This window comes from Microtus pennsylvanicus, chromosome 1, assembly GCF_037038515.1.
Source record: "Microtus pennsylvanicus isolate mMicPen1 chromosome 1, mMicPen1.hap1, whole genome shotgun sequence".
NCBI lineage: Eukaryota > Metazoa > Chordata > Mammalia > Rodentia > Cricetidae > Microtus > Microtus pennsylvanicus.
In genome coordinates, this window is record NC_134579.1 from 36,827,800 (window position 1) to 36,855,488 (window position 27,689).

The 27,689-nt window shown below is 45.0% G+C and overlaps 1 protein-coding gene and 1 long non-coding RNA gene across 7 annotated transcripts; one reads left to right on the plus strand and one right to left on the minus strand.

Moving 5' to 3' along the window:
* Nucleotides 1-392: 392 nt before the first annotated feature.
* Nucleotides 393-15,206, minus strand: Zbtb21 (zinc finger and BTB domain containing 21). 6 transcript variants are annotated; one of them, XM_075961576.1, is made up of 4 exons: nt 15,088-15,206; nt 9,936-10,077; nt 4,408-5,998; nt 393-3,807 (listed from the first exon to the last, which is right to left on the minus strand). In XM_075961576.1, the coding sequence occupies exons 2-4, from the start codon at nt 10,002-10,004 to the stop codon at nt 2,819-2,821; spliced, it is 2,649 nt and encodes an 882-aa protein (XP_075817691.1). In that variant the 5' UTR covers nt 10,005-10,077; nt 15,088-15,206; the 3' UTR covers nt 393-2,818. The 6 variants fall into 6 exon arrangements, with proteins under 6 accessions (XP_075817691.1, XP_075817711.1, XP_075817701.1 ...); XM_075961596.1 differs by having other exon boundaries at nt 5,833-5,998; nt 15,088-15,203; XM_075961586.1 differs by lacking the exon at nt 9,936-10,077 and having other exon boundaries at nt 15,088-15,193.
* Nucleotides 15,207-15,335: 129 nt separating this feature from the next.
* LOC142838898 (uncharacterized) lies at nt 15,336-26,264 on the plus strand. Its single transcript, XR_012908651.1, has 4 exons — nt 15,336-15,384; nt 20,381-20,533; nt 21,011-21,117; nt 26,170-26,264. It is a non-coding gene; the product is annotated as an uncharacterized LOC142838898 (long non-coding RNA).
* Nucleotides 26,265-27,689: the final 1,425 nt, after the last annotated feature.

Below are 27,689 nucleotides of genomic sequence, written 5' to 3' on the forward strand. Positions count from 1 at the left end.
GCGCACACACACGCACACACACATCCACGGGAGTTTAACTACTGGAAACACAGTCCAGCTTCAGGCCTGCCATCTGGCCACCAGGCCTGGGAAGGCGGTGTTCAGGCTTCTGTCAAAAGGAGAAGGCCCATCTTACCATCTCAGTCCCACTATCATTAGCGCCAGCACAGGCTACGTGTGGGTTCAGGTGGTAAATGACTGAGTACCACGTAATCTTTTCAAATAGAAGAACACAGTCACACACACAGTCCTGGTCAGCTATACATTTGGCAAAACTGCAGATGTAGGAACTAGTTGTAAAGGTAGAATCTGCTCAGTAGCCCGGAATGGGAAAAACATGTTTCCAATGTACTTAATCCTCCCCACATAAAGAAAAACAATTCAATAACAAGTTCTCAGGTTAACAAAGAATATATTAAAACAGTTTACATTCTTTCCACAACTGCATAAAAAGCAGGCATCTTAAATAATTACAAGAAACAATGTGCTTTCCATACTTGCAAAAATTAATTACAATCAGAAAAACATTTACAAGAATATCTTTACTTATCTAAAGATTTACAATGGTGAAAGACCTATTTATTGAACACCAAATATCTGCCTGCTGGCTGAAATAAACATCCTCTAAAAAACTGTTTACTGAATACAGTGATTAATGTCTTTCATTATATTGTTTCTTAGCATTTAAAATAGTTACATGAGTGGAAGGATAGTTTTTGACACCAAAATAAACTCTTTCAGTCTGACGTCCTTTAAGATACAGTATAAAAAGCAATAGAAAAACCACAACTGCATTATAAATGTTTTTGGTTCAAAATTTTATTTGAAATCTTATGTTTTGTTCTAAACAAAAAAGGTGACAAACACTGGTAATTTGTAAAACCTAACAGATATGCAGACCTTACATTTAGATCAAAAATACTTCTTTTATTTATTTTTTTTTACAACAATGTTATTTTATAAATTTTCAAAAATGTAGCATAGGTTCAAGTCCTGGGGCACTGTACTAGCAATGCCAGGTTTGGAGATTATCGCTCTGTAGCTACACAGGAGATGACCATGCAGGGAGATGGTCTTAAGAAAAGTGACACTCCAAGGGGCTTAGAGGGAGGGAGAGACCAGACACTCGCCACACGGAATGAGTTCAATGGACAGCTACCTAGCCTGGCACTAGCTTCATTCATTAAAGGTGGACACTTTCAGTTCATCTTTAAAATGCATAGTTCAAAAAAGCAGATGGCAAGAATCGGTAACTGCAACCTAATTTTATTTCCCTTTCCTGAAAATTTAAGGAATGAAATAGGAAATGCAGACATATTTATGGATTTTCAATAGCCTTTTCAAGTGAAAGGATAAAGGTCAAAATTCCACATATAGCTTCTAGAGTATATAAAGTCAATGACTATTTTATAAAAATGTTTGCTACCATGGGTGTAGGATGCTGGTGAGCAGACGGGTGGTGTCTCTGCTAGAGCACACCTTGAAAATGTGGAGACACAGCATACAGCAAAAGTGAATAGGGAATTTCTCCTCCCCTAATTTTCTTTCCAGGTGTGTTCCTCCCTCGAGGGAGCAAAATCAAAAGTTTGCCTTTTGAATTACTCCACTGAACTTTGGATATTGCCTATGGAGAGGGTTTTAATTACAACCTACATGGAACAGAAAAAAAGAAGCTCAAACCCTAAGTACCAAATCAAGTTGCAAAAACTAATTTTGGACCTTTGCTAGTGTTTCAATACAAATTTGCATGTCAGAGAGTGACTTCTCACTGCTATCCACGTCAATACTCCCACAGAAGTCCTCACATCAGACAGGCAGAAATGTGTATGTTGTGCGGACAGTTCTCGGAGAGCACATGGAAGCTACAACGAGGCACTTCCTCTAATCTCTGAAGGCCGAGAATGAATGGTGGGCTAGGATGTGGTCAGGCTGTGCTGTGCTGACCTCATGCTAGCAACGCCTATCCCAGCGACACCCGGGTTTCAAGCTGGCAGAGACCATGTCAGTTCCAGAGCGCCAGCTGTGAGCCGCTGTGGTGCAGATGGCACACCAGAGCCCTGTGGTTTCCAAACTAATCTGTTGCTGCTGACTGCTGAGCACTCCACAGTCAGGCTTCTGTTCCTTTGCCTTCCTTAGCATGTGACCATCACTGATTATATGAAGTGACTGACAGCTTATTTTATTAAAAAAAAAAAACTAAGTGTGACTATTGCTGATTTAAATTCTCACAATTTTCATAAAAAAAGTTTCATAGGACCACAAAATACCAAATTTTTGTTTTATCAAGTGTCAGGATAATTTATTAAAGTTGGGGTTTGTTTTTTTCTTATTGCTAAGTTATTCTAAAATCTGACTCAATACTGCAAACAACTCCCTTTCTTCCTTGTATGTTTTTGGCCTTAAAAACATGGCTAAGGGTTACTTCAAACTTAGGTGTCCAAAATAATAAATTAAAAAACCCCAAACCAAAAACCCAACAATACCCTAGTATCCCACTACCCAGAAAACAAAACCCAAAAACCTCAGTCAAGTGATTATAGCGACGCCTTGGAATGAGGAACCATGCAGTTCAGCAACATTAACTCAACTTCAACAGTAACAGAATCAAAGCCCTGCTGGCTGAGGTCCAGAAGTACAATATTTCAGAGTTTGTTTCTGAAGTTGTTAGAACATTCCTAGCCAACATCAATTTATCCCAAATCTAAATTCAAACATAACAGTTTCCAACCTTTATTATTTTTTTAAAAAGAGTTGTCTTAGGACACAGTTCACAAAGCCAGGGGCTGCTGTTCTGTGACAGGTGAGAGGGGTAGGTCATTTAATTGTGTGTCTGCTCATGACTCCAAAGACTGAAAGCGGTCTTGAATGTCCTATGGCAGAGTTTGCACATAAACTGTCTTTTAAATGTGATTGCTGAAAGGGGAGGGGCATGGTAGAAGAGGGTGTCTGACTCCTGGGGTGCAAACAGTTTCTCTGTGGCAGGGGTCGGAGTCTCAGGAAGGCCTGTGGGGCTGTCGGGCTCCAGGGGCTGGATCTTAGGCAAGGGCGGTGGAGGTGGCAGAGGTGGTGGTGAGGGGGAATTTGTGGGCACAGGACACACCTCAGCCTCTTTCTGTGCAGGCTCCTCTGTGGCCTGAGACATGTGGGACTGGAAGTGACTCCAGAGCCGGAAGTTGGTACGGAAGGCTTTGTGGCACACATGGCAGATGAAGGGCTTCACGGAACACAGCAGCTCCTGGTGTCGTTCCAGCTGCTTGTGTGCCGTGAACATCTTCCCACATTTCTCGCAGGGCCACAGACCAGCCTCCTTGCTGGGACCAGCCTCCCTGGGAGCTGCACTGGCCTCAGGAGTCTCCTCCTCAGCCTCCTCCACAGGCTCCTCTTTGACTTGGACTTTCAGTTGCTTTGAAAGACTCAAGTCTTCAGGGAGGCAGGAGGAATCCTCAGAATCGAAGTTCACTTGCTCTGAAGAGTCACTAAACACTGTGTCCTCTTTTGGAGCAGTCACATGGTTTACCTTGCTAGGCTCAGACTGAGGCCTGGAAGCAGCTGCCACTTCACCATTGTGGTCCAGGGTAGGCAGGGAAATGTTCTCTGCTAAAGCCATGTTGTTCTGGTTGTGCACTTCCACCTGGTGCCGCCAGATGCTGAAGGAAGACTTGAAGGTGCGCATGCACTCCAGGCAGGTCAGCTTTTTGTACTCACACCTGTCTTCATGCTCCTGCTTCAGCGCTGGGGAGAAGAACCTGAGGCTGCAGAAAGGGCAAACGGTGGCATTCCGGCACAAGCGCTCGTGGTTGCCTTGCTCTAGAAGAGAAGAGAGCTTAGCATTACAGAGGCGGCACGGGAAAACCTCCTTGCTCTCTACCGCGCGTGCCAGAGCCTGCTCTTTCGGCTTAGCAGCTCTGCTCACTCCGAGGGGCCTCTCTCCCGGGTGCATCTTTATGTGCTGCTTATACTGAGAGAGAAAGCGGTACGCCTTGCCACAGTAGGCACAAATGTAGGCCCCCTTGCCTCGGGAGCGCAAGTTCCTCTTGATGACTTGCTGTGCTGGGGAGCTACTCTGTCCCTGGAAGCCAGGCTTGCTGCGCCTGAGCTTAATGACCAGGGCCTTCTTAATCTCCCTCTCTCTCACTATGTCAATCAGTTTCCTTTGGAATTTCTCATCCAACACTGCATGGGAACTAGAGGCTGGCGATGGGTTCTTCACTATGCCGTGTTGGGTCTGACAGTGTGTCCACACTTTGAAGTTGGTATGAAACCTCTTGTGACAGATGTCACAAGCATAAGGCTTCTCTGGGTTATGGTACATGTTAACATGGCGGTGAAGACCCGCGGTTGATCTAAAAATCTTAAGGCAATGTTTGCATTTAAATTTTTTGTTTGGTCTCGTCCCCTCCAACTCACCAAACTCCTCTCTGTTTAATTCAGAATCTGGGAAGTTGCTGTCAAGGGAAGGAGGGCTCCTGCCCTCCTCACAGTTCTCTTCTGAGACAGAAGGCCCATGCTCATTTGCCCTTGTTTTCTTCAAGGGTGACCTTCTGTCTGTCTGGAACCTTCTTTTTGCTGGGAGTCTGCTAATGTCCCTCTGGTCTTCCTCTGTTTTGAGGGGCAGGTCTCTCGTAGTTGTGGCTGCATCTCCCACGGTGACCCGGATGATGTCTGAGGGGTCCGACAGAGGGCTGCTAGGCTCAGTCTTAATGCGCACCTCAGTCACAGGGGAGGTTCCCTCCCTGTCTGTTGACTGAGACGCACTGAAGGACCTGAGGCGATGAGGCTGGAGCACTTGAGGCCTGTCATCCAGGGTTTTTTTGTCATTGCCATCTTTTAAAGAGGACTTTTGAGACACTGCACAGAACACACTGCCTGATGCCTCATTTGCTGCTGTGGATGATCCCTGGGACGACTTCAAATCTATGGAGGGGGAGTAGACAGGAACCTGGCTGTCCATAGACAGTGACCGCCTGAGGAGGCTTTTCACTAGTGGGCCACTTCTGTCAATGCTCTGGTTTGCAGAGGCGGGCCCACTGGATGGAACCACCAGGCCTAGCTTAGAGTAGTAGAGCAAGTTCCTATCCTCCCCCTGACTGCCTCCTTTGCTAGTCTCTTTTAAGAGATATGGAGTCTCTGATGAACTACGAAGAGACAGAACAGGTGGCCGTGGTCTCTTCAGAGCCAGCTCTATAGCTTTCCCCTTGGGAAGCTGGCTGCTCACTCCTGGTTTATCATCCATGGCCTCCCTATCTTGTGAAGGCTTTGAGGGTAGGACTGCATTTCTCTTAACCAAACTACCCCTGTTAGGATCATCCAAAGCCCCAGGTTGTTCCACAGACTTTGCATATACTGCAGCACTATCCTTCGGCCAACTCTTTTCAGTTAAGGACAGGCTCTGAAGCTGCTCTGGCGGCTTGGCCACATGTGGTTTACTGGTGCTGGTCTTGACTGCACCACTCGGGGACGCCCGGGCAGCATGGCTGAGGTCCTGCACAGCTGGAACACTGGCTTTCCCTGGCACTTCGCTTCTGCCCTGACACACGATGACACTTCGCTTTTGAGAGCTGGTCTCGTCATCTTCCACCGGAACTCTTTTCCTGTTGGGACAGGCTGGAAAAGGAGCCTGAGGGGCTTTGGCAACGATGTTGGTCAGGAAGGAGATACCAAGGCTATACCCCAGTTCCTGCACAGCAGCAAGGCTGCCCTTCTCCACAAAAAGGGAGGAAGAGTAAATGTAGTTCAGAACGTTGTCAAAAGCATCAGGCTCACAGAAGTCCAGCTGAAAGACAGTCTGTGCCTCGTTCTCCTTATTCGTGAATAAACTCTGGAAGTACTCACTGCTGGCAGCCAAGACGTTCTTATGAGCTCGGAACTTCTGGTCCCCAACAATCAGGAGTACATCACATAGCTGTCCCTTAAGGCGCTCCTCATTGAGGGCGCTGAGCAGAGAGATAGCATGTGCTGGGTTGATGTAATGTAGCAGTCCCTCCATCCTGCAATTGATCTGGAAGACAGAAGGTGAGACCATCAGCATTTGTATTCCATGAAAGGCCTGCTCGAACTTAATAGGTAGACACATAGGTGACACTTGGAAATGAGGTTTAACATTTAGGGTCCTTACCCATCTGATGCTTGGTTACATTTAGTTTATTCAGAAAATAAACTAAATTTGAATTGTCAAAATTCCTCAAGTCTATAATTCTACTTCAGTTTTTACTATTATCTTATATTTTGTTTTATAAGATATATACTTAAATGCAACATGACTGCCAAAAATTAATAATAGATTGTGGACTTTTTAAAATGAACTTGGAAAGGGAATTACTTGCTAATTACTAGGTAAGACTGTTCAATAAAGGTTAGAAACATTAGAAAATTAAAAGGTTGTTTTCTTTCTTACACTAATTGCTTGCGATTTTTTTAAATGCTATTTTCTCACTAGTCATTTTCAACAGCATAGAGAACTTTAGCCTGACTGTAAAGTTGATTAGGGAGTTTGAACTGAAGGGTCACTGATATTCTTCTCAAACCTAAAGGTAATAGAAGGCAACTTGGTGAGTGTGAGCTTTGGGGACAGACACTTGCCTGAGGTGCTAGCTCTACCCTGTGAGCTGATGTCCTCTGTACACAGGGCTGTGCGTGAAGTAAGGTAACAACTGCGCCTTCTTGCAAGTGTGTGGCAAAGATTAGATGTGCAAGCTTCTACAGCAAACAATAAATATGCAGCTAACTGTTAGGACTGCAAGAATAGGCCTAAGTTAGCATCAAAAGAGACGGTCTAGATTTCCAGTCCCTCCCTGGTGCTCTAGCATAAAGCAGGTTGCTCATGGGACATGATGTGTGGGCTCTGCTCTATGAGCACCTCCTCTCGTGGTCTGGTTTTTTTTATCACTGATTCCTACTAACAGTACTGTCATAGAACTGGGAGGATGATGTAGCTTAGAGGTAGAGTAAGGCCCCGAATCCCAACACCAGCACCACGGGGGTGGGGTGGGGAGGTGGAGGTGATGTGGACAGGACAGAGAAAGACAGAGATAGAGACAGACACTGATTTTTACTATTAGAATGTATCCATAGTGACTAGATACATCTTTGACAGGCTTATTCTAGAAGGAATGCTGCCAAGGACCACACCCAGCCCCAGATGTAAGCCAACAAGTCCCCAGCCCCCAGCTCTCCAGGGGCAGCCTTTACTGGTCACTCGGAGACTAGGCTCTTTGGTTTTCAGAAAGAATAGAATACAAGATGCGGATAGGGGTGTGGCTCTGCCACTGGAGATGAATCTAGCACCCACCAGGTTTCTCTTCATTCCTGCCTGCTTTTCTTTAACAGTGACATGTAGCTTGGATTAGATCCTTTTCTTCCATTTCCATTTCTCCCTCACTCCTAGTTCACTGTAAGAACCACGCATCTGAATAAAGACACGTCTCATTTTTTACAGGGGTCAGCAGAACCACAGGACTGACTCAGCCAGCACTGGCAGTCTGTAGCACTGAAAATTTCTGGAGATGTTGACACAAGGGAAACAGCAGACCAGAAGCAAAGGATAGGAAGGTATTTCTCAAGTAATTGAAACCAGCAATTAAGAACAGATAAAGCACCAAGAGAGAAAATGTTAGAAAATACTAAGTGTGTCAAGGGTTTGGGAAAGCAGTTCCAGATAGACAGACATATGCTCTGTGTGCAAGTATGCATCCAGATGAGTGGTAAAAGAATTTTTTCCTGGGAGGTCAGAGTCACCTATGTTCTGGGCTAGTCAGTTAACCTACGTCCCAATCTTTCCCTTGCACAGCAAACAGGGATAGTAACAGCTTCCACACAATGCTGCTGAGGGGCATCACTTAGTACCTACAAATAGTGCCTACCTACCTAAAATCCATCCATCTACCTATCCAATCACTCATGGAAGTACATTTGAGAAGACTCAAGAGAGCAGGGCATAAGCCTGGAGATTATGAGGTAAAGTCAACACAACAGAGGAAAGAACTATACTAAGGTCATGTAGAACTAGAGCCAAAAGAGCTGGGAGTCACAGACAATATCATCTCAGGAGTCAGACTGTAAGGCTGCGTAGCTAGAAAAGAATTGTTCAATGTAGGAAATGGGGGTGAAGCATTGGGAAGACCACAAGGAATAAGCCCGAGTTATGTCTTAATTATAACATATCTGGCTTTATTGTGGACAGCAGACAACAAACCAAAGGACAAAAGAGAAGGCTACTGCCACGATGGCTTGGCAGAGGCTGGTACTGGATGTAAAGGCAGAGCCATTAGGTTTCCTAATAGAGTAACTAGAGAGCAATAGGAAGAGTCAAGGACCTTGCCAGGACAGGGAAAAAGAGGGCCTTTGTTGAAATGGATTTGGCAGAGAAATCAGGCTGCTTCCCTCTTTGCCTCTCCTTTTCTAGGGGTTTCAGTTCTGACACTCTACAGGCGAGTGACAATTTATCAATCTTGCCTTTGCATCTTTCTATTTCCTTCTCTGAGCTCCCTGGAATCTCTGCCCACACAAACATCTATATCTAAACTGTTGTTTCAGGCTCTACTTTTGAGAGGAAAACCAAGACACCAAGACAGCCTAAAACCACAGGTGCAAGTTAGCCAGAATGTGCTAAAACTCTAACCACATAGGATATCAAAAAATAAATAAATAAAATAAAATAAATAAATAAACAAACAGGCACAGCCTAGTTCCTGGAGTTTAGTCTTGCATAGGAATAGCACACAACAATCTGTTGACACTGTGCAGTTATGCAGGTACAGAACAATGTCTATGGAGACGCAGTATAGGTGACAGCCACCAGACCCAGGTGAGAGCAGTCAGAGGATGGACCAAAGCATGGGGAAGAGCCAGGCAGGAAAGGTAAGGGAACCCAAAAAGGCACAGGGGCAGTTCGTGCAGCACTACAAACAAGAGAGAACTAAAGTCATCCTGGAAAGTGTCATGACGCTGATCTAGATGAAAGGCTTCGGGAACCAAAATGAAGACACTGGAAATCATAAGCAGAAGAGTGACACCTGTTCCTACAGTCTCTGGAGAGACGGAAGAGAAGGCTAGGTGGTATGATTCACCTTCACTTTAATTCTATTATAAGTACTTGAAAACATGGTCCCAGTCCTGGTCTACCTGAAAACTAGGACTATTTGAAGTCTTACATTTGATTACAGCAGGTATAACTGTCTATTGAGTTTAGTAACTAAAGTATAAACACTGTCTTGAGAGAACAAGCAAAGGGGAAAAGCAAAGCTTCTGAGTGTTGTCTGGCAACCCAGTACGCTATGATGGGGAAGTGCAGACGAACCCTCTGGACCTGACCTGTTGATATCTCAGCTGCTCAGGCATCAGAACAGCAGTTATGCTGCTAGGTGTACTTTCTCAATCAATGTTAAGGTACGGCAGACTCATTTTCCTGCATGAGTTAGCTACAGCTCACAGCAGCAACAAATCTCATGTACAAACCACACAGCTATTAGTGTGCTCATCTCCGCCTGACTCATTAATGCAGAAATCCCATCACTTAACCATGGCAGAAAATCCTGGAAGGTACTGGGCTGTGGAAGAAAAGGCCCACTGAAGAGCAGAAGCAGCTGAGACAAACTTCCCTAGAAAGCCAGATTCTGAAATAGGCTGACTTCTCATCACTTGGATCTCCCTACAAATACCTTTCCAAACTCTGCCTGAGATAGTTCTACTTAATGTTGTTTCCTGGAGCTTCAAGGGGGGAGTGGCGAGGAGAGAATTATTACAGTAAAAGCTCATGGTAGATTGCTATCCACAGAGAAGTCTTTGGTCTACTGCCATCTTTTAGGAATGCAATCTTATTAGGACTGCTCATCCTTTCTGAGCAGTAGTATCCTTGTTCAGTGCTAGCCCTACCTACATGTGGAAATCTCACGAGACATAAACAAAGCAACTTGCGAAAGGTCCAGAGCAAATCCCACCTGGCAAGTACACATCTTCCTTCTCTCTTCCTCTCCCGAGTGTTTGTGAGCCCGCTGCACACTGTGCATCACAGAGGTGCTGATGGTGGGAGGTGAGCTTGCAGGCTGGCTTCCTGTTCTCCTGCACCTTACATTCCTGTGACTGGGCAGACAACAATGTGATAAAGAAGGCAAGAATATGGAAGAACACTCATGTCAGGAGACTGTCAAAGTGGCCAGGAGGTGGGAGGGTGGATGATTAAGTGACATCAGGAAAGACTTGGGATTCACTTGGTATTGAAGTTAAAGCCAAAGGCTCAGAACTTCCATGAATGTTATCTGATTAGCCCAGGCTTAAAATCTTTTGAAGTCTGCCCTGACCTTAAGTCAACTCCCCAGAAGAACCCTAAGGCCCCTCACAGCTAGACTCAATGAAATTACTTCATGCCATCACACAAATGCCTCTGATATACTAGATGCTGAGGTGAGACACCTGTATCTTAATATAAATTAATTCAACCCAAGTGTTTCCATTCTCATGTTACATGGAATAAGGACTTTGGGGTTTAAGGAAGGTAGGTACTTTTGGAACAGAATATCTGGGGATAAATGTATAAGAAAAAGAAGCACATAGTCAAAAACACAGTAGGACACTACAAAGGGAGGGTGAGGAGGAGATGGAAAGGATTCAAAACAATTTCCCCTATTTTAATTTAAGAGACTGGTTCAATAGCTAAAGATTATTACAAATGAGCTAGGCTCTGGGCTAGTCAAAAAAACTCTAACAGCTCTGTGGGAAATGTCCCTTTACTAACCTAAGCTAAGTTCTGGGAACACTGTCCCTGTGCCATGTTGGAGAGTGCTGACAAAAACCTAACACGATCCTGAACTCTAGGGATCAGGTGACACAGGTGAACATCCAACACCTGACTACACACACACAGCCGATCCCCAGGTCCTCACTTCTCTCTCCACTTGATTTTACTACATGGTGACAGAAAGCTGGCGCTGAGCTTCAGTTTTATCATCACTCACCTGGTAACATTGCAGACACCTAGACATTATCTCAAGTGCCTCAGGTTTCAAAGCCAGACTGGCTGAGGGGATCCTTCATGGTATCAAGTTACTGTACTCCACTTCAACACATTTCAGTCTCTCTCCCTAGTTCAGATTGTCAGCCACTGCCAGAGGACGGCTCCACTGTGGTGGTTTAGATTCTTAGCTATACAGCAGACAAGCAGCCTCTGCTGGTCTGCAGAGACCTTCTGTGTTGCTTTGGGAGAACACTTGTGCCCAGCAAGTGCAAGCTGACGGTTGTAGACACTACTGAATACCAAGCCAACTAGAAACTTTCTCCCTAGACTACAGTTCATGACAAGACAAGGGCAATAGCTGAGTGGAACTGATGGACTGATCTTAGTGTGGGCTGAAAATTCAACGTGCTAGTGCCTGACTCATACATTCCTGCAAGTGGGTTGGTTTTGTCCTTTGTGGTTCAAGTTTTTTTTCTCAAAGATTTTCCTCAAACCTCAAGAATAATCAAGTATTTCTTTTTTTTTTGAATTTTTTTTAAGATTTATTTATTTATTATATATACAGTGTTCTGTCTGTCTGTCTGTATGCTTGCTGGCCAGAAGAGGGCACCAGGTGGCTGTGAGCCACCATGTGGTTGCTGGGAATTGAACTCAGGACCTCTGGAAGAGCAGTCAGTGCTCTTAACCTCTGAGCCATCTCTCCAGCCCTCAAGTATTTCTTACAATAAATTTCTTTTTCAACCAGTCAGTTTCTGTTCTGGCATATTTCTGCATGCTCCCTGCATCCTGCCCTGCCTTTCATGCTTATCCTTCATATGTGAGATACCTCAAGCAAGGCTTTCATTACTGTACCAACACACAATCTCTTCCACAGAAGCAGCTTGCTCACTGGCTGTCTCCATGTGCAAGGCATGGTTAAATGTATCTGAACACATGGGTACTCAAGATAAAGCCCCACTGTCTAGTAATAAGGAAACCCCCAAAGCTGATTTTAATGTGTTAAATATCTTGATGGAGAGAGAAGTTTGATGGCTGGTGTAGTCCTCAGGGGTGCAGAGGGAGCTCAGGAGCCATCTTGTTGTAATGCTTTGTTAAGATGAAAAGAATGGATAATGTCATAGTCCCCTCTATCCTAGTTAAAACAAAGGAGGCTAAACCACAAAATCTTTAATAAAAGGCCTTCAAGTCTCTATAGACATCTGTATTCAGACTACTTTTAAAATTCTTTAGTTACCTCCTGTGACTTTTCCCTGTTTCTGTCCTAGAGACACAAATCTGCCCACCTGGCCACCTCCACCACTCAACCTGAACCATCCTAGATTGTGATAAACTCCTTTTCCAACTCAGCTCAAGTTCTACTCATTGGGAATCCCTTAGGGCTGAACATTCCCAGCCAACATCCCTAGTTCGTATGGAGAAGTCCTAACTTCTGCACCTCAAAAGGCAATCATATTTGGGGCTGAAGTCTTTACACAGCTAATTAAATTAAACTATGCCTTAGTCCAATAAAACCGACATCTTTAAACAAAGAATTAGAACAGAGACAAACATGGAGGGAAGATCCTATGAAGATATAAGAAGATGCTGTCTACAAGCCAAGGGCAGAGACCCCAGAAGACACCTGGCCTGCCAACAACATCTTTCCAATTTCCAGTTTCTGTAACTGTGTTGTTTAGGTCACCGGTCTGTATAGTAAATTAAAGCAGGTCAGAAAACACAGCCATTAACTTACTTAAGCTTAGAACAAGTAAACCAAATCCAGTGTGGCACATTTCTACACCCAGCACTTGGGAGGCTGACATAGGAGGAGGATGAGTCCAGGCCAATGTGGGTTACAAACCCTTGTCATCCTTTGCCACACTGAACAGGCACACCACTACATTGTGTTTATTTACTGTCGTATGCTAGCTGGCTGTGTGTCCCACTAGGATTGCAAGCTCTTTAAAGTCCAATACATTACTTCTGACATTCCCCATGATGCCCAGCTTGGAATCCTACAGAATAAATATGTGATTATTTTCTACTCTCTACTCAAATTATGGAGTAAAAATGAAGCTCTTTGATTGCTTTCTCTAAATAACGTTGGCCACTTTACTGCCCTGTTTTAGACTACAATTTGTTTAAATTATTTTCTAGAAAAACCCAAACTACAGACTAGCACACAGGCTTCTCTGACTAATGTCAGTTCTCTCTGTACCATACCTGGGTGTCACTTCTTACCAAGTAACCCATAAACCTGCATTTCCAGTTTCTGAAACCTAAAAGTAACTTCTACTTCTCCTTTACTTGGCCACCGTGGAACTATAAAGCTTTTGCAATTTGCCAACAGCAATACTACATTCCTCTGCAATAATGCCCTAGTGATTTCAATGCATCAGCTTTTGTATGTGGAGACCTCAGAATATCCCACATGCTCCCCTCAAAAAGTCCCTGTTTTCATCTGTGAATTCCTAGCACCAGGCTTGACAGGGGTCTACCATGCAGAGAAAGTTCACTAGCCTTCTCACCTTTATCTTTTCAGAGCCCTGTAGAACCCAGCACAGGGCATTTTCTAAGTTTTTTTCTGAACTTTCGTAGTTACACTAGCAATTGAATTATGATTCCACCTGTATCTCTGCTCAGACTTCCTCAGACTTCAGTCCCTGGCTGCCTTACGAACAGATCCATTTCAGTTATCCCACTTGTCCTACATGGCACTGTGATCCACACCCTCACCCCTGCTTGTCTTCATACATCGCCTCCTTAGTTTGGGGTGATGTCAGCCAGGTCTCTTCAGGCAGAAAGGTATTTTCTTTCCTTTGCCCTCTGGCCAGTTTCTGATACCTGTAAATCCAGTCCTCAATCAGCTCTAGTACAGGGACAACTAAAATGGCTTCTCAAGTTATCACCTTGTCTGGAGACCCCTTTTGTTGCTTTTAGTGTTCCCATACCTAACTTCCCCCACTACATAATACTGTCAATTCCTTGAGGGAGAGCTTCTATTGACAATTTCTATTTCCTCCCTATACTTTCACTAAATAAAAATGCTATATTGATAAGTGGATAGGCTGGATTAGAGTCACTTTTAAGTAAGCCAAATTTCTTCTTTAACGCCAATATTTAGGGGTAAGGTTAAGGATAATGACTAATTGCCAGACATGGAGGAGTGTTTTCGGTGGAAACGCTAACATGGATTAACCTATTTTTGGCCCTTTTAAACAAGGTGGAGAAGTTCACGAAACAAATCCAGGAACTCATGACTCAGGGTCATGCTGATGAACAATCACCGGACTATGCTGTAACACAGATGTCTGAGGACGTAGAGGAGTTTGGAGCTTATGCACCAACGCAAAAATTCCAGGCTTCGGAGGGCTGCTCAGTGTCCCTCAACACCGCACCCTGTGTCAGGCACCCTCAAGGAGTATCTGTCTAAAGCTCCCTACAAAGTGCTGAAGTGTGTGGTTCTCCAGCACCCAGGGTCTCAGGGATGCACAGCGCACGGTTCTTTGATTACAAGGTGCGTTCTCTTCAGAGGGACACTCAAGGTGCTCCTGATAACCAGGCCTGGGAGACGGAAGGGCTGCAGGGAGGTCTTCTGCTCTAAGTCCCTGGGCGAGGAGGGTCTTTCTGGGGAGGGAGAGGGGCGGCAGGGGCTCAGGAGGTGTCTGCGGGGGAGCTGACCGACAGGCTGTCACGCTCCAACCGCGGCAGGTGCGGGGTGCTACCCGGCTACCCGGTCTCGAGCGCGCGTGCCGCCGGGCCCGGAGTGTGCACCATTGCCTGCAGCGGCGTCTCAACGGTTCTGTGGGGGCGCGCGCCCCGATTGCGCTCCCTGGCTACCCAGGCCACCCGGGCTAGGGTTAGCAGCTCAGCGGGCCGGAGGCCGAGCATGCGCAGGAGCGAGGGCGAGGCCAAGTGCGGGCATAAAGCATGCGCAGTGTAAAGACACACTCGGCTACGTGGGAGTCTGAGCATGCTCCGTGAGGACCGCGGCCCCGCGCACGCGTAGAAGGGCCCGGCGCCCGCAACCCTCTGGTGGAGGAAAAAAGGAGAGAAATCACCTCAGAGTTACGTCAGGAAAGGCCGCGTTTTGCGGGGAGGCCGTAGCCCCGAACAGGGCCCGACGTCCTCCTAGGGCGCGGGACGTGACGGCTACTCACCGCTCTTCAGCCCCGGGGCAGGCGCCGGGCCCCTCTCCTCTCACACTCGGCTCGCGCAACCCGCAGCCGCCGCTGCCGCTGTGATTCCATCCATCTTGAATTTGACGTCATCCCACACCAGGGATGAGGTCATCGCAGGCAGCGCTCGTCACGTGCGCGGCGCTGGGATTGGGTGCCGGGCGGCGGAGGGCGGGCTGGGGGCGGGCCTGCGGGAGCGCGGCCGCTTTGGGTCCCGAGCGTGGGTGCTTCTCCCAGGAGGTGCAGCGACGAGCAGTGGAGCTCGGGGACGCCCCGAGGGTAGGTGGCGATGTGGGAAGCCCCTGAATTCGGAGCTATCGGAAAGTGGCTCATTTCCATTTCTTCCTCCTGGAAAGAGCTGTAGTGAACAAGTTGAGCTCTCAGGCTTCGCCCCCTTTCAGATCAGCAGTTTCTCTTATTCACTCTGTGGCGTCTGCCTGTCAATCACAGATTCAAACCTCTCCCTTTTAAAACGGTGTCGTAGCTGGGCGAGGTGGTTTATGAAAGTAATCCCAGCACAAAGCAGGCTGACAGGCTGAGGCAGAATTCTGTTACAGAGTGAGACCGTTGTCTCATTAAAGAGAGAGAGGGAGGGAGGGAGAGAGAGAACCCACACAACTCTTCTTTTTCGGCAACACCAATTCTCTTTTAGCTTCTTTGCATGAAAAATTACAGTTCCATTGTCAGATGACATTGTATTCAGCCAAAACCAGACAGCTGGGTAACAAATGCCAAACTGCAAATCACAGCTGTGAAGAAAGGGACTTCCGGCCACAGGACAGCAGGACAGTTCTCTAGAGACTGGAACATAGCAACAGACAGTCTCACCAAGAGGCATTTCTAAAACAGACCTTAAAAATGCCTAGCTCTTAAATTAGGTGTCCTAAATTTTAAGAAGCATGTGATTTTCAAATCTACTTCTGAAGGTGGGTTTTAGCCACATGAATCAAAGTAAAATAGCTTTATGAAGTGTGTGAGAAATATGTGGGAGAAGGAATCTTGAATTAGGGTTGATCCAAGTGAGAAAAAAAGTCTTCAAATAAATAGTTCTGAATATTTTAGTTTCTTTAGTTTCAAGACTTTAGAATTTCACCCTTAAGTTTTCGATCATTCAAGGGTTTTAAAAAAATGTCTTTGTATTTTGAACTGCTTAGCAGTTAAAGCAAGAAGTTTTGTAAGATGGCTTTTAGAAGGTCACTTGTGATGACGCTGTTAATGTGCATCATTGCCCCTCTTTTTCAGGCTAGAAAATCATCATTGCATTGCAGAGCCTGAGGTCCAGATAAAAGCCAGACTTCTTGTTTTTGTTTGTTTGTTTTTAACCACCTGGAGTGCAAAGCAGCCTCTCTCTGTTTCCCAGCTAGCCGCAGCTCATTTGCTGTGTCTCCATGCCTGCTGCCTGTACACTTGGTGCCTCCATGTTCAGCTACAGTTGCCAGTTCTCTGAATCTGACATAACTTTCCCAAAGACAAAAAGAAACTTTTGGATCTTTCAGGTGACCTCTGGCATGTAATATTTGATCTGTTCCTTCTTTGGACCCAATGGCAGCTGCTATGTCACTTTGCCCTGGGTTTCCTGCCCCCTACTTGCACCTTATTGGCCTTCTGTGCTGTTTCCTCTGCCCCGTGCCCATCCCTACACTTTGGATTTCTGAGGGCTGTGGCCTTGCCTGTCCTGTTACATTTACTCTGTGCCACTTCATCCGTGCCAGGGAAGATGCTCTGGCAATGCAGTCAGTCACTTTAAGCACTTTAAGCACCCCTGTGACACACACACACACACACACACACACACACACACACACACACACTTTATAACTGCTCTTGCAGCCCCCAGGTTTTATTCCACCCTGACTTTGCAACCAAACAAGTCTTTTAAAATGTTCTTTTGCTCCAGTGTTAACACTGGGTTCTCCATTGCTTTTAGGTGAGAGTTGAACTTTATCCTAGTGTGGCCCATGTTTATGTTGTCTCTCCTCTCAGCTCACCTCGGAGCTTCAGGTGTATTGCTTCCTCCATTGGAACTAAACTGTACCTTCTACCCTGTCCTGCTGCCTGCAGTTGCCCTGGGATGCTCCCACTTCTGCCCTCCTGCGATCACTTCAGCTTTGTCCTGGGATTGACGCTACACCTCTGTGCTCGGTAGTGTCTTTTGTAGGGTTTGACTGTGACTTCCCATATGTACCATCGGATTTGTTTCCCATATGCCTGCCTCTGGACTGAAATAGAAGTAGAAGTCCATTATGATTCTACCCCTTGATAAGCACTAAAGTGGGATCTCTAGCTCTGCCTCCATGTACATGTTTATACACACATTGTTTACTTAACCACCTCATCAGGAGTTACCACTTGAATGACCCCTACCCATGGGTTTCACAAGCTGGAGTCCATGAAGGGGATTCCGAGCTGAATTTATTTGCTCTTCCTATTTAAAGGGGCTGCTGCCTGCTCTACTGCCCAATTGGAAACTTGGGATTACTTTTCAGTTTCTGCCTTCAGCTGTCACTAGGTCTTATCAGGTTACCTCTCAACTCTCCCTCAGGTCTTTCCTCACTGGCTCTAACTCTTCTCTTCCTGGGTTCCAGTCCTAACTCTGGCCAGTCTGAAGCTACTTGACCTATTTCTGATTCTCCTTCCCCCAGTGTATTGTTTTTAGCTGAATGCATCCTTTTAAATGCATGTCTTATGAACTTGTACTCAGGTACACTCTCCCTTGGCGTCCAGTAGTCTGCTGCCTCAGCTACCCCAGGCATGGCTGCTTGGCTTTCTGCTTGTCCTACACCAGTGCTCACCACCCCTTTCCAAGTACTCCTTACCAGCTCCCTGCTCCCTCTACATAGCAGACCCACATTCTCTCTCATGGTCAAACCACAGCCTTCTTTATGCTTCAGTTGCATCTCTGTAACATCTGTGCCATCTCTTTCTGGCTGTTTGAAGGCCCTTTACTTCCCTACCATGAATGTTCCTTTGGTATTGAGACTGCCTAGTAACCTGGATGTTCCCAGACCTTTGGGCTCGTTGCTAGGGCTGTGTCCTGGCCCAGTTGCTCCCCATGGCTAGAGTTTTTCCTCAAAAACTGGGTTACAATGCTGTATAATGCTGTGGTGTAATAAAATTCTGTCTGAATTTCTTGTGCTAAACAAACACGTTCTTCTTGCAAACTGGGGGAAGCACTTTTAGGTAGAGTTTAAACGAATTTCTGCAACTTTGCAAGTGAAAGAGTTTACTCAGTTATGCATCTCTTAAATATCACTTCACTTTGAACACATACCTAGACATCTAAGTTTGCCCAACTTGTGGTTTGAGTAGTTGTTCCTCTAAAGAATTAGGCTGGGATAGAGGGTAGAGGTGGTAATATTAGTGTCTTGTAATTGCTGTGATAAAGTACCCCAACCTTAGAGGCTTTTTGTAGGTTAGTCACAGTTCAGGAGGCAAGTGTCTGAAGTTAGTACCATTAGACTGAAATCTTGTGTCTGCAGGGTCCTGTTCCCGTGGGCGGTACTGGCACAGTATCCTTATAGCCTCTCTACTTCTGGTGGCTACTGGCAACTCTGCCTATAGCTACGTCTCTGAAGCCTTTGCCTCCACCATCAAGTGGGCTCTCCTGTCTGCCCAGTCTTTCTCTGCCTCGTATAAAGATATCTGAAGAGGAATTCCCCATCCCCATATCTCAGCCTCCTCAGCTCAGATCCAGGTAGGCACAAAACCCAGGAGACTTGCATCATCATGGTTCCTTTGACATGGGTGAAATTGGATTGAATTAAATGTTTATTTCACTGCTGAGAAGCCTGGTCTTTAAAAATAGCATACACATAAAAGAGGCTGGAGAGATGTTACTACCCTTTGAGAGGATCTAGTTCAGTTCTCTTTACCCATATCATGCTTCTCACTCTAACTCCAGTTCTGGGAGATCCAGTACCCTTTGGCTCCAATGAGCGTTTACATGTACATAGTACACATAAACTTGCACAGCCACACACACATAAATAATACATCTTTAAACATATGATAAAAGAGAATGGATAATAGGCTGAAGGATGGCACCCTAAGAAAACAGCAATCACTACTGTGTCTTTCTCTTTCCCTCAGTATCCAGCCTACTTCTCATCACCAGCCTTGCTATACCTTCAAGTCAGCAAATGGCACAACTAATAACTGGATTGTATGGATAACCTTCAGCATTTAGTTAAGTAGGAAGTAAGTGTGTGTGTGTGTGTGTGTGTGTGTGTGTGTGTGTGTGTGTGTAGTAATTCTGGTTATTTGTTTATCATTTTATTTTAAGGTAGTGTCTCATCATATAGTCTAGGCTTACCTCAAACCCATGGTTTTCCTGCCTCATTTCTTTGAGTACTGGGATTGCAGGCATAGCCACCATGCCTAACTGGTTATGGACTTTGTGCACAATAAGAAGACAGTTTGAGATGGAAGGAAAGAGGATGCAGAATATAATGCCTTTGAACTCTGCACAATAGAGTATCTTTGGTAAACCCCAAAGAATGGGGTTAGGGATGGCAGCTCGAGTTTAACTGTATCCACCCTTTCCCTCAACTGTGACTATGGGCACAGCTATCATACTTAAGTGTAGAAATTCTCATTCCACACACTGAAAAAGTGAGGCTCACAAAGACGGGCGTGAGAACTTCTAGTGAACCCATTCAGGATAGTCAAGTTAAGCTACTCTGAGAACATTTCAGATTCATGAAGTTAAATGTATTAACCTAAAAGCCCATCTTTTCCCTGATGGGAAAGATAAGTTTAGAGTACAACACTCTTTTCTTTTTTTTTTTCGAGACAGTGCTTTGGAGCCTGTCCTGGAACTAGCTCTTGTAGACCAGGCTGGCCTCGAGCTCATGGAGATCTGCCTGCCTCTGCCTCTTGAGTGCTGGGATTAAAAGTGTGTGCCACCACTACCTAACTGAGCACAACACTCTTGTACAATGAATCTGGAAGGGAGAAATATGTGCACAACCAGGAACAAGCTGGAACGAAACACGAAGCACAGAGCTTCCTCCTGCAGGGCCTGTGTTTGGTCAGTGACTTGTGGATGAGCTGTTTTATGAAGAGGTCTATGGGGACATAGAGCCAGCCCACCTCTTAGTCACTCTCACTTTCCGTCCTCACTTATTTACTAGTCTGTTGGGCTTTGGCATTATGAAAATAAATACCTTGAAGATGGTCTCTGCCATCGGGGAACTGGTGTCTTCTCCACAAACAAATACCAGGAGCCTATGCTCTTAGGGCTGTGATTCAGAAGAAATCTGCCTGCCTATTTCAGGAACCCAGACACCAACTGAGCCTGGGGCCAGTGATGACCAACCCAGGATTTGTCTTCTGGTGCCTTGGACTGCCTGGTGAAGAAGAACTTGGAACCATCAGTAGCTCTTTCCTGTGCAGTGGCCATACACAAAGGGGTTCAACCTTGTTTCTAGTAGAGGTCATACTGACTTCTGGGTAGACAGAAAGAAGCTGACCATTGCTTTTCTGTGAATGCAGCAGAGTCCTCAAAATGTGTGGCAAAACTAACAGACTCAGTAGAGACACTCATTCAGTCAGTCCCTTCCTGGCAGTCGTTTGGTTGGCAGGGAAGTAACATCACTCCTGTATTTCAGCCATCAGCATGTACTGATGCTAAGTGTCCTTGCCCCAGAACAGTTTGAGACCAGAAAGGGGATTGGTTTTGGTTTGACTTTCTTTGGCTTTGTTTTTATTCTTGGAGATTTTAGGGTTTAGCCACCCTTGTGGTGAAAATAATCTGACTGTGGTATTATTGAGAACAGAGATGGTAACTACTGATTGCATCTTCACCAGCATTCACATTCACACTGTAAATATGATGTTTATAGTTTTATTCATGTAGCTCCTAACATTGTACATCTTAGTTCTAGACCTTTTTTTTTTATGACAGGCTCTCATGAAGCTCATTCTTGTCTCAGATTTGCTATGCCGAGGAAGATGACCTTGAACCTGATCCTTCTGCCTCCACCTTCTGAATGCTGGGCTTATGTGGTGCTGGTGAGTGAACTCATAGCTTTGTATATGCTAGGCAAGCACTCTGGAGCATATTCAGTGAAACTAGGTCAAATGACTGTTTCCTATATTAATGAACAGTTTCTACTTCTCCCCTCCTTCCGGGATGTGACTCAGTCAATCTGGCATCAGGTCTCAGGTCTCTGATATGTCTGAAATAACTTCTAAAAATAGGTGAAAGCCCCTTTCCCACTTAGCTCCTGAGACAGGCTAATAGGCACGAATGTCCCTGCACTTTGGAAATTGTTAGGAAGAAATTCCTGGCAAACGGAAACCACGGTGACATCATCTGTGGTTCTGCAAAGTCTGTGTGTTGAATTCATTTGACACACTCTTGGCTAGAAGAAGTCTAGAATATCCTATTAATACAAGAAATATTTCCAAGATTTTTCCCCATACAAAAATCAGGTAGGGTTTTACAGTGAGATGGTGTAAGCACTTGCCAGAGCTGCAGAAGGATCAAGACTTGGCCTCTTGACAAAACCTGCTTTCCTGTCAATGCTCAATTCTCCCCTCACCATCAGTGGACAAGAGTGATCACTTGATTCCATCATAATGGTCAAGCTGCAGGAAAAACTAACATGAATTGGTTTTCTTACCTCATTTTTACCCAATGACGTGATTCTTGCCACAGTTATTGGGGCAAAGGATGTCTATCTCCCTAAAATACTCATAGAAGCTAAACTGTGGCAGTATTATGGGGGCATTCAGGGTCAGAGCCTGGATCCTGACTGCCCTAACAAGCTTGGTCACCTGTTTTCAAAATCCAATTAAAGAGGCAAGTGTAGAAAGGAAATTTATTCAGTGTCACTGTTCTGGGAGGAGGAACAAAGGTACAGCAAACACACACACACACACACACACACACACACACACACACACACACACACTCCTTTAGAGTCTGGACAGGCTTAGGTTTAAGTAAAAGAAGGTATGCAGGGCAGGAGAGATGGCTCAGAGGTTAAGAGCACTGACTGCTCTTCCAGATGTCCTGAGTTCAATTCCCAGCAACCACATGGTGGCTCACAGCCATCTGAAATGAGATCTGATGCCCTCTTCTGGCCAGCAAGCATATATACAGACAAAACACTGTATACATAATAAATATGTTTACGTGCTCATAAAAAATATGAGCAGACCTAGTCAAGGTGTAATCCTGCCTCATTTTCCCATCATTGCCTCACCCCCATTGTCTTCTGCAAGGGGGTCTGGCAAGTTGTCAGAACTGTGTGAAGTCTGTTCCTTCTCTGTCTGGCCTCTGGCTTTTCCTTCTTCAGCAGGAGACTCCTGAGGAAATTCCAGTTTCTTGTGGACACCCAAAGGGTGGGACACACATCTCTTTAGAACACCAACATTACTTCCATGATGGCTAGAGTAGTAAGTACCATCTGTAATTCTCTACTTTGAACACTATCTACCTGGGACTAGCACACGATTCCTGAGTTTAAGGGCTCTGACCCCCAAACTGTCCACCACTTTCAACCAATTACAAACTCCAGGTTTCTTTTTTTTTATTTTTTATTTTTTTTGGTTTTTCGAGACAGGGTTTCTCTGTATTTAGAGGTTGTCCTGGAACTAGCTCTTGTAGACCAGGCTGGCCTCGAACTCACAGAGATTCACCTACCTCTGCCTCCCGAGTGCTGGGATTAAAGGCATGCGCCACCACCGCCTGGCTCAAACTCCAGGTTCCAACCCATTCTTCTAATGGCAGGTTAGAATAGTATATTGGAGTTCCACATCCCTGTCGTAAGGTGTTACTGGTGGAATAGTTCATAAAACCCTGAGGAAGACTTATTTACATTTGCAATTTATATCATTGCTAAAGAGTTTTAAATACAGATGACAGCCCAGCATCCAGTTCCCTCTGTAGGCACTTTTATATTATAGGATAAACAATAGTAACAAAGCTGGATAGGGTTTACCTTGTAGCTGATCTTAAGGCCACATTATTTTAATCCCTTTTGCTGCTGGCTGATTTTCCTTCTCCCCATTACAGAGCTGGGGCTAGTGTGCTGACTGAGGACAGAGGGTCTTAGAGGACACTTGATAGAAACATGGTTGTGTTTAAATAGGGGGAGAGGGAGCCCAACTTCCAAATTCAGCTTCTCATTGAGTTCAAACAGTATCCGATGATTACCAATATAATGTTCCTTACAAAAGGACACAGAAGAAGAGAGGGATGTGGCTGAGGCATAGGGGAGGGGAGACACTTATCTAGACAATCCCCTGAGATCCCACCTTCTATGAACCTCTATTAAGTTCTCGTCTTTTGGGTTGGTATGAAGGCTTCTCACAAAGGATTGACTTACTCCAGAAGGCTTTATTGTGGATATGAGGGAAAGCACAGCCAGAGGCATTTGGAAGAGTACAGAGTGAACATGGCAAGCAGAATAGATGGGTCATGAGAGGAGGGTAGGGGAGAAAAAGGAAGAGGAAAAAGAAGAACCAAGAGGCCAAGAGAAGGAGTAAGGACCAAGAGAATACATAGGCAAAATGGCTGAGTTATTTAGGAGAAAAGAAGCTGGAGGAAGGGAAAGCAAGCTCATGGGTTGGGGAGGTTTAGGGTAGGGGTGGGAGTGAGAAGTTCTGAGAGGAGGCAGGACTCAGGTAATGGTATCCAGCATTTGCTTTGGTATGTTAATAGGCACCTCAGTTAGCCATTTGTCCAAGGTTGGTCTTAAGCTTCAGTCCATCAGCTCTACCTGGACATTGATGCTGAAATTCCATACCCTCTGGTCCTTTTTTGGTCTTTCTGTGACCTGTCTCAACCCTCAAGCCACTTAAAGGCTGCTAGCCAGCATTCTGCTCACAGTTAACAGAAAGATGACCCTTACCACCTTGAAGAGTCTAAGAATTTAAGGAGCTATATGCCAGGAAACAGGAATAAAGACAGAAGATACATTTGAATATTAAAATCTCTTTGGCATTAAGCAATATGTGTTGTGTTATATATTTATATGTATGAATTTGTGTGCTAGATGCCAGAGTTCAACCACTTTCCATCCCCCCCTTTAAGACAGGGCCTCACTGTGTAGATCAGGCTGGTCTTGACCTCATAGAGATCACCTGCCTCTGCTCCCCAAGTACTGAGATCAAATATGTACATACACCACCACATTCTTCTATCTTATTTTTGAGGCAGGCCCTCTCTGGACCTAGAGCTTACTGATTCAAACTAGACTGTCTGACAAGCATGTTTTTCCTGTCTCCACCACCCCACATCTGGGTACTATGTGGGTGTTGGTACCTAAACCAGGTTGTCATGCTTTCACAGCAAGCATTTTATTGAGCCACCTTCTGGCCCTGCCATAATCTCCTAAAAGTAAACCCTACATTTTCTCTTCTGGGTTTGAAGTTAGCTCATCATAATTCAGTATTAAAATGAAGGAGGGGACACTGCAGCTTTAAGTATCTGCTGGTCAGTTCAGGGGCCTACCATCAAGTGACAAAAGAGTCTCAAGCAGCTCTAAAACAACTGCTACAATAAAGTGTCTATGGTTTGATTGTGAACTGTTTGAGCATGTAATTCCCAGACAGTGACAGTTTTGAAAGACTGTGGAACTTTCAGGAGGCAGAGCCTTATAAGAGGTAGTTGATCATTGAGGGTGAGCCTTGATGGTTTAAATCTGGGTCTCACTTCCTATGTACTCTTTGCTTCCTGTTCTGCCAAGATGGGAGGAGATTAGGTGTCTCAGCTGGAAACTCCTGTCACCATGGAGTGTCACTGTGCCTTTTCACCACACTGGACTGTGTCCCTTCAAAATGACTAAATACACGCTCCCTTAATTCACTGCTTTTCAGGAATTTGAGCACAGCAACGAGAAAGATAACTATTGAGAACACCAGTTGCTTGCTTGTTTAGTGGTGGGGACCAAATCCAGGACTGCATACAGACTAAACATAAATGCATGCCCAGCCTTGGTTTTCCTAGCAGGTGAAAAGTGATGATCAGAACAGGCCAAAGCGTGGAGAACACAGACAAAACATACATGAGTGTTGCATCAAGTATATAAACAAATTGTCAGAGAACAAAGATGTGTGACAATGAAGAGTGCGTATGGAACTGGAAAGGCCTCCAGGTCTAAGGACTGATACTCACTGTCCTGTAAGGAAGCTTCATTCAAAGACAGAAATTAAGGAAGAAGAACAATGAAATTAGCTTTGTTAGGCACAAGTACTGTGCCTGAGATACAGACACACAAATGTATAGTTAACATCAAAAGGCAGAATGTTGGTGTTGGGTTAGTAGCCTCAAATGCCAGCTCTTCAGCACAGCAACTGGGTGACCCTGGGAAGTGTTAGAACCTACGCGGTGTCATCATCAGTGAGAGGGGACATTGGCAGTCTGCCTCTTAGCTTGTGAATGAGGAGTGAGTGAGACGACAGGGCCAAGTGCCTAGTACAGAGCAAGCACTGAACCGGAGGCAGTGCTAAGCCTTCACAACCTCTACCTTAGAGCGTGACTTGATACTGAAAGACATTTTTAAAAAGTGGTCAGATCTGAAATAAGTTACCATCAAGGTGGATATGATTGTGGTGCACATGGTAAGAGTGGCAGGGTGTGTGTGAGTGTGTGTGTGTTGGGGGCAGATGAATCTGTACAAGCTCATTCCAGGGAGATGATTCTGATATTTGATTAGAAAATGGTGACTACATTGATTAACTCATGACTGTGTGAAATAACTTGTGAGGAGATAACGCTGTAGGGAGATAAAACATGTTCACGTTCATAAAAGCTAGAAAAGTGGAAGGTAGTGCTTACAGAAAAATTCAAAGAAATTCCATACTAACATATAATATTTTAAAGTTGGATGCTAGAAAAGTGTGATGGTTGTTTTCACTGTTAAGTTGATGAGGTTTAGAATTATTGAGGAAATATTCATCCTCCCGTGTCTGCATTTCTAAAAATGGGTTAACTGAGGTGGGAAGACCCACCTGGAATATGAGCGCCATCATCCCATGGACAGGGGCCTGATGGAATGGGATGGAGAACGTGAGATGAGCACCAGCATTTGTCCCTCTGCTTTCTGACTACAGGACAGCATGACCAGCTACCTCAGGTATCCTGCTGCCTTCCCTTTCCTGCCACGATGGACTGTGAACTAAAGCAAACCCCTTCCAAGTTCTCCCACCAGGTGTTTTGTCACAGCGCGAGAAAAGTAAGTGATAGTAGGGATGATAAAGTGGAATCAAATTTGGTCAGGTTGAATAGTTTCTTAACAATCACAAGAGGCCATTGTCTTAGACTGGGCTCCTGCTCTGGACCTCAGCAAATTGGCTAAAAAAATCAAAATAGAGTCACTCATGCTATAATTCCAGGTCACTAAGCTGAAACTGGCAGTTAGCCTTAGGTAGAGAGATAACATTCTTCCTCAAGAGGCCTCGTCAGGGGTATGATAATAAAGTTTCCCTCTTCCTTAGCCCTTACACCCAAAGTAACTCAGTGTCAATTGGTTCTCCTTCTACTGCTCTTTTCCCTTTTGCTGCCAGACATGGAAATGAGTTTGAAATGAGACATGCACCTTTTGTTTGATGTTTTTGCTGTTTTCTACCCTTCTCTGTTGGCTCAGTGGGATGCTCCATGTCTCCTATGGGATGAGGAGCAGCCTCATTGTAGGATAGGAGCCAGTTAAGATCTGTAAGACACATTGCTGTGGTTTTCACTTTTGACAGAATTCCCAAATTGACTAGATGTTTGTGATAAAGGGAATAACAGAGAGATTATCAGAGATGCTCAGTTTCCTCTCCCAGGGCTATCCCAGAGCTGTCCTTCCATAGTTTACATTAGCTAGAACTGGCTTTTCCTTTCTCCTTTGGGGTACATGATCTGTATGTGGAATGTTGTACTGTTCAGGACAGGAGAGCTGGAAACCTTTGTTCTCCTCCAGAGTGTTGAAGAGGCAGATGTGCTGTGTGACAGGCTTCACTGGCCTTCCAGCCAGAGCCACATCTCCAGGACTTCCAACACGCAGATCAGATACAAAGAGGTCTGAGAACAAGGCAGTGACACTTGTTTGTCTGCAGCTTTTCTTCTTGAGTGAGTTGTGTTGATGCTGCTGCTGCCGCCACGGCCATCATCCTCCATTAACATCAGATTCCAGCTTCTTCAGTCTTCCCACATGGACTGAACACCAGGGACTCTCCAGAGAGTTTGCAGGTTTTCAGAATGCACCAAGCCCTCAGTAGTGGATGGAGACTGCTGATGTATTTGTCTTCATGAACTGGGTTTCTCAGCCTCTCTGGCATGAATGGCTATTGATGGGCTAGCCAGTTTCTATAGCATATATGTACTCATTGGTTCTGTTTCTCTAAAGAACCTTGCCTAAAACAATGTCCAATGAAAGAGAACACCAATACCAAATGGATGGCCCTGAAAACATACAAACAAGTAAAATTATACAGCCTGACCAGGTTGTATTTTGAAAAGAATATATATACATATACATGGAGGGGTATATGAGACTATTTGGATGAAGGAAAGAAAGAGGAAATGATATAATTATAATATAAAATATAAAATAAATAATAACAAAAAGGAAAATAATAGAGATGCAGAA

Excerpts from the sequence above, each read along its gene's own strand:
- Zbtb21 (XM_075961557.1), bottom strand. The coding sequence starts at position 10,004 with ATGCACAGTGTGCAGCGGGCTCACAAACACTCGGGAGAGGAAGAGAGA. Across the intron at positions 5,999-9,935 it reads GGAAGATGTGTACTTGCCAG|ATCAATTGCAGGATGGAGGG; the intron begins GTGGGATTTGCT and ends TCTGTCTTCCAG.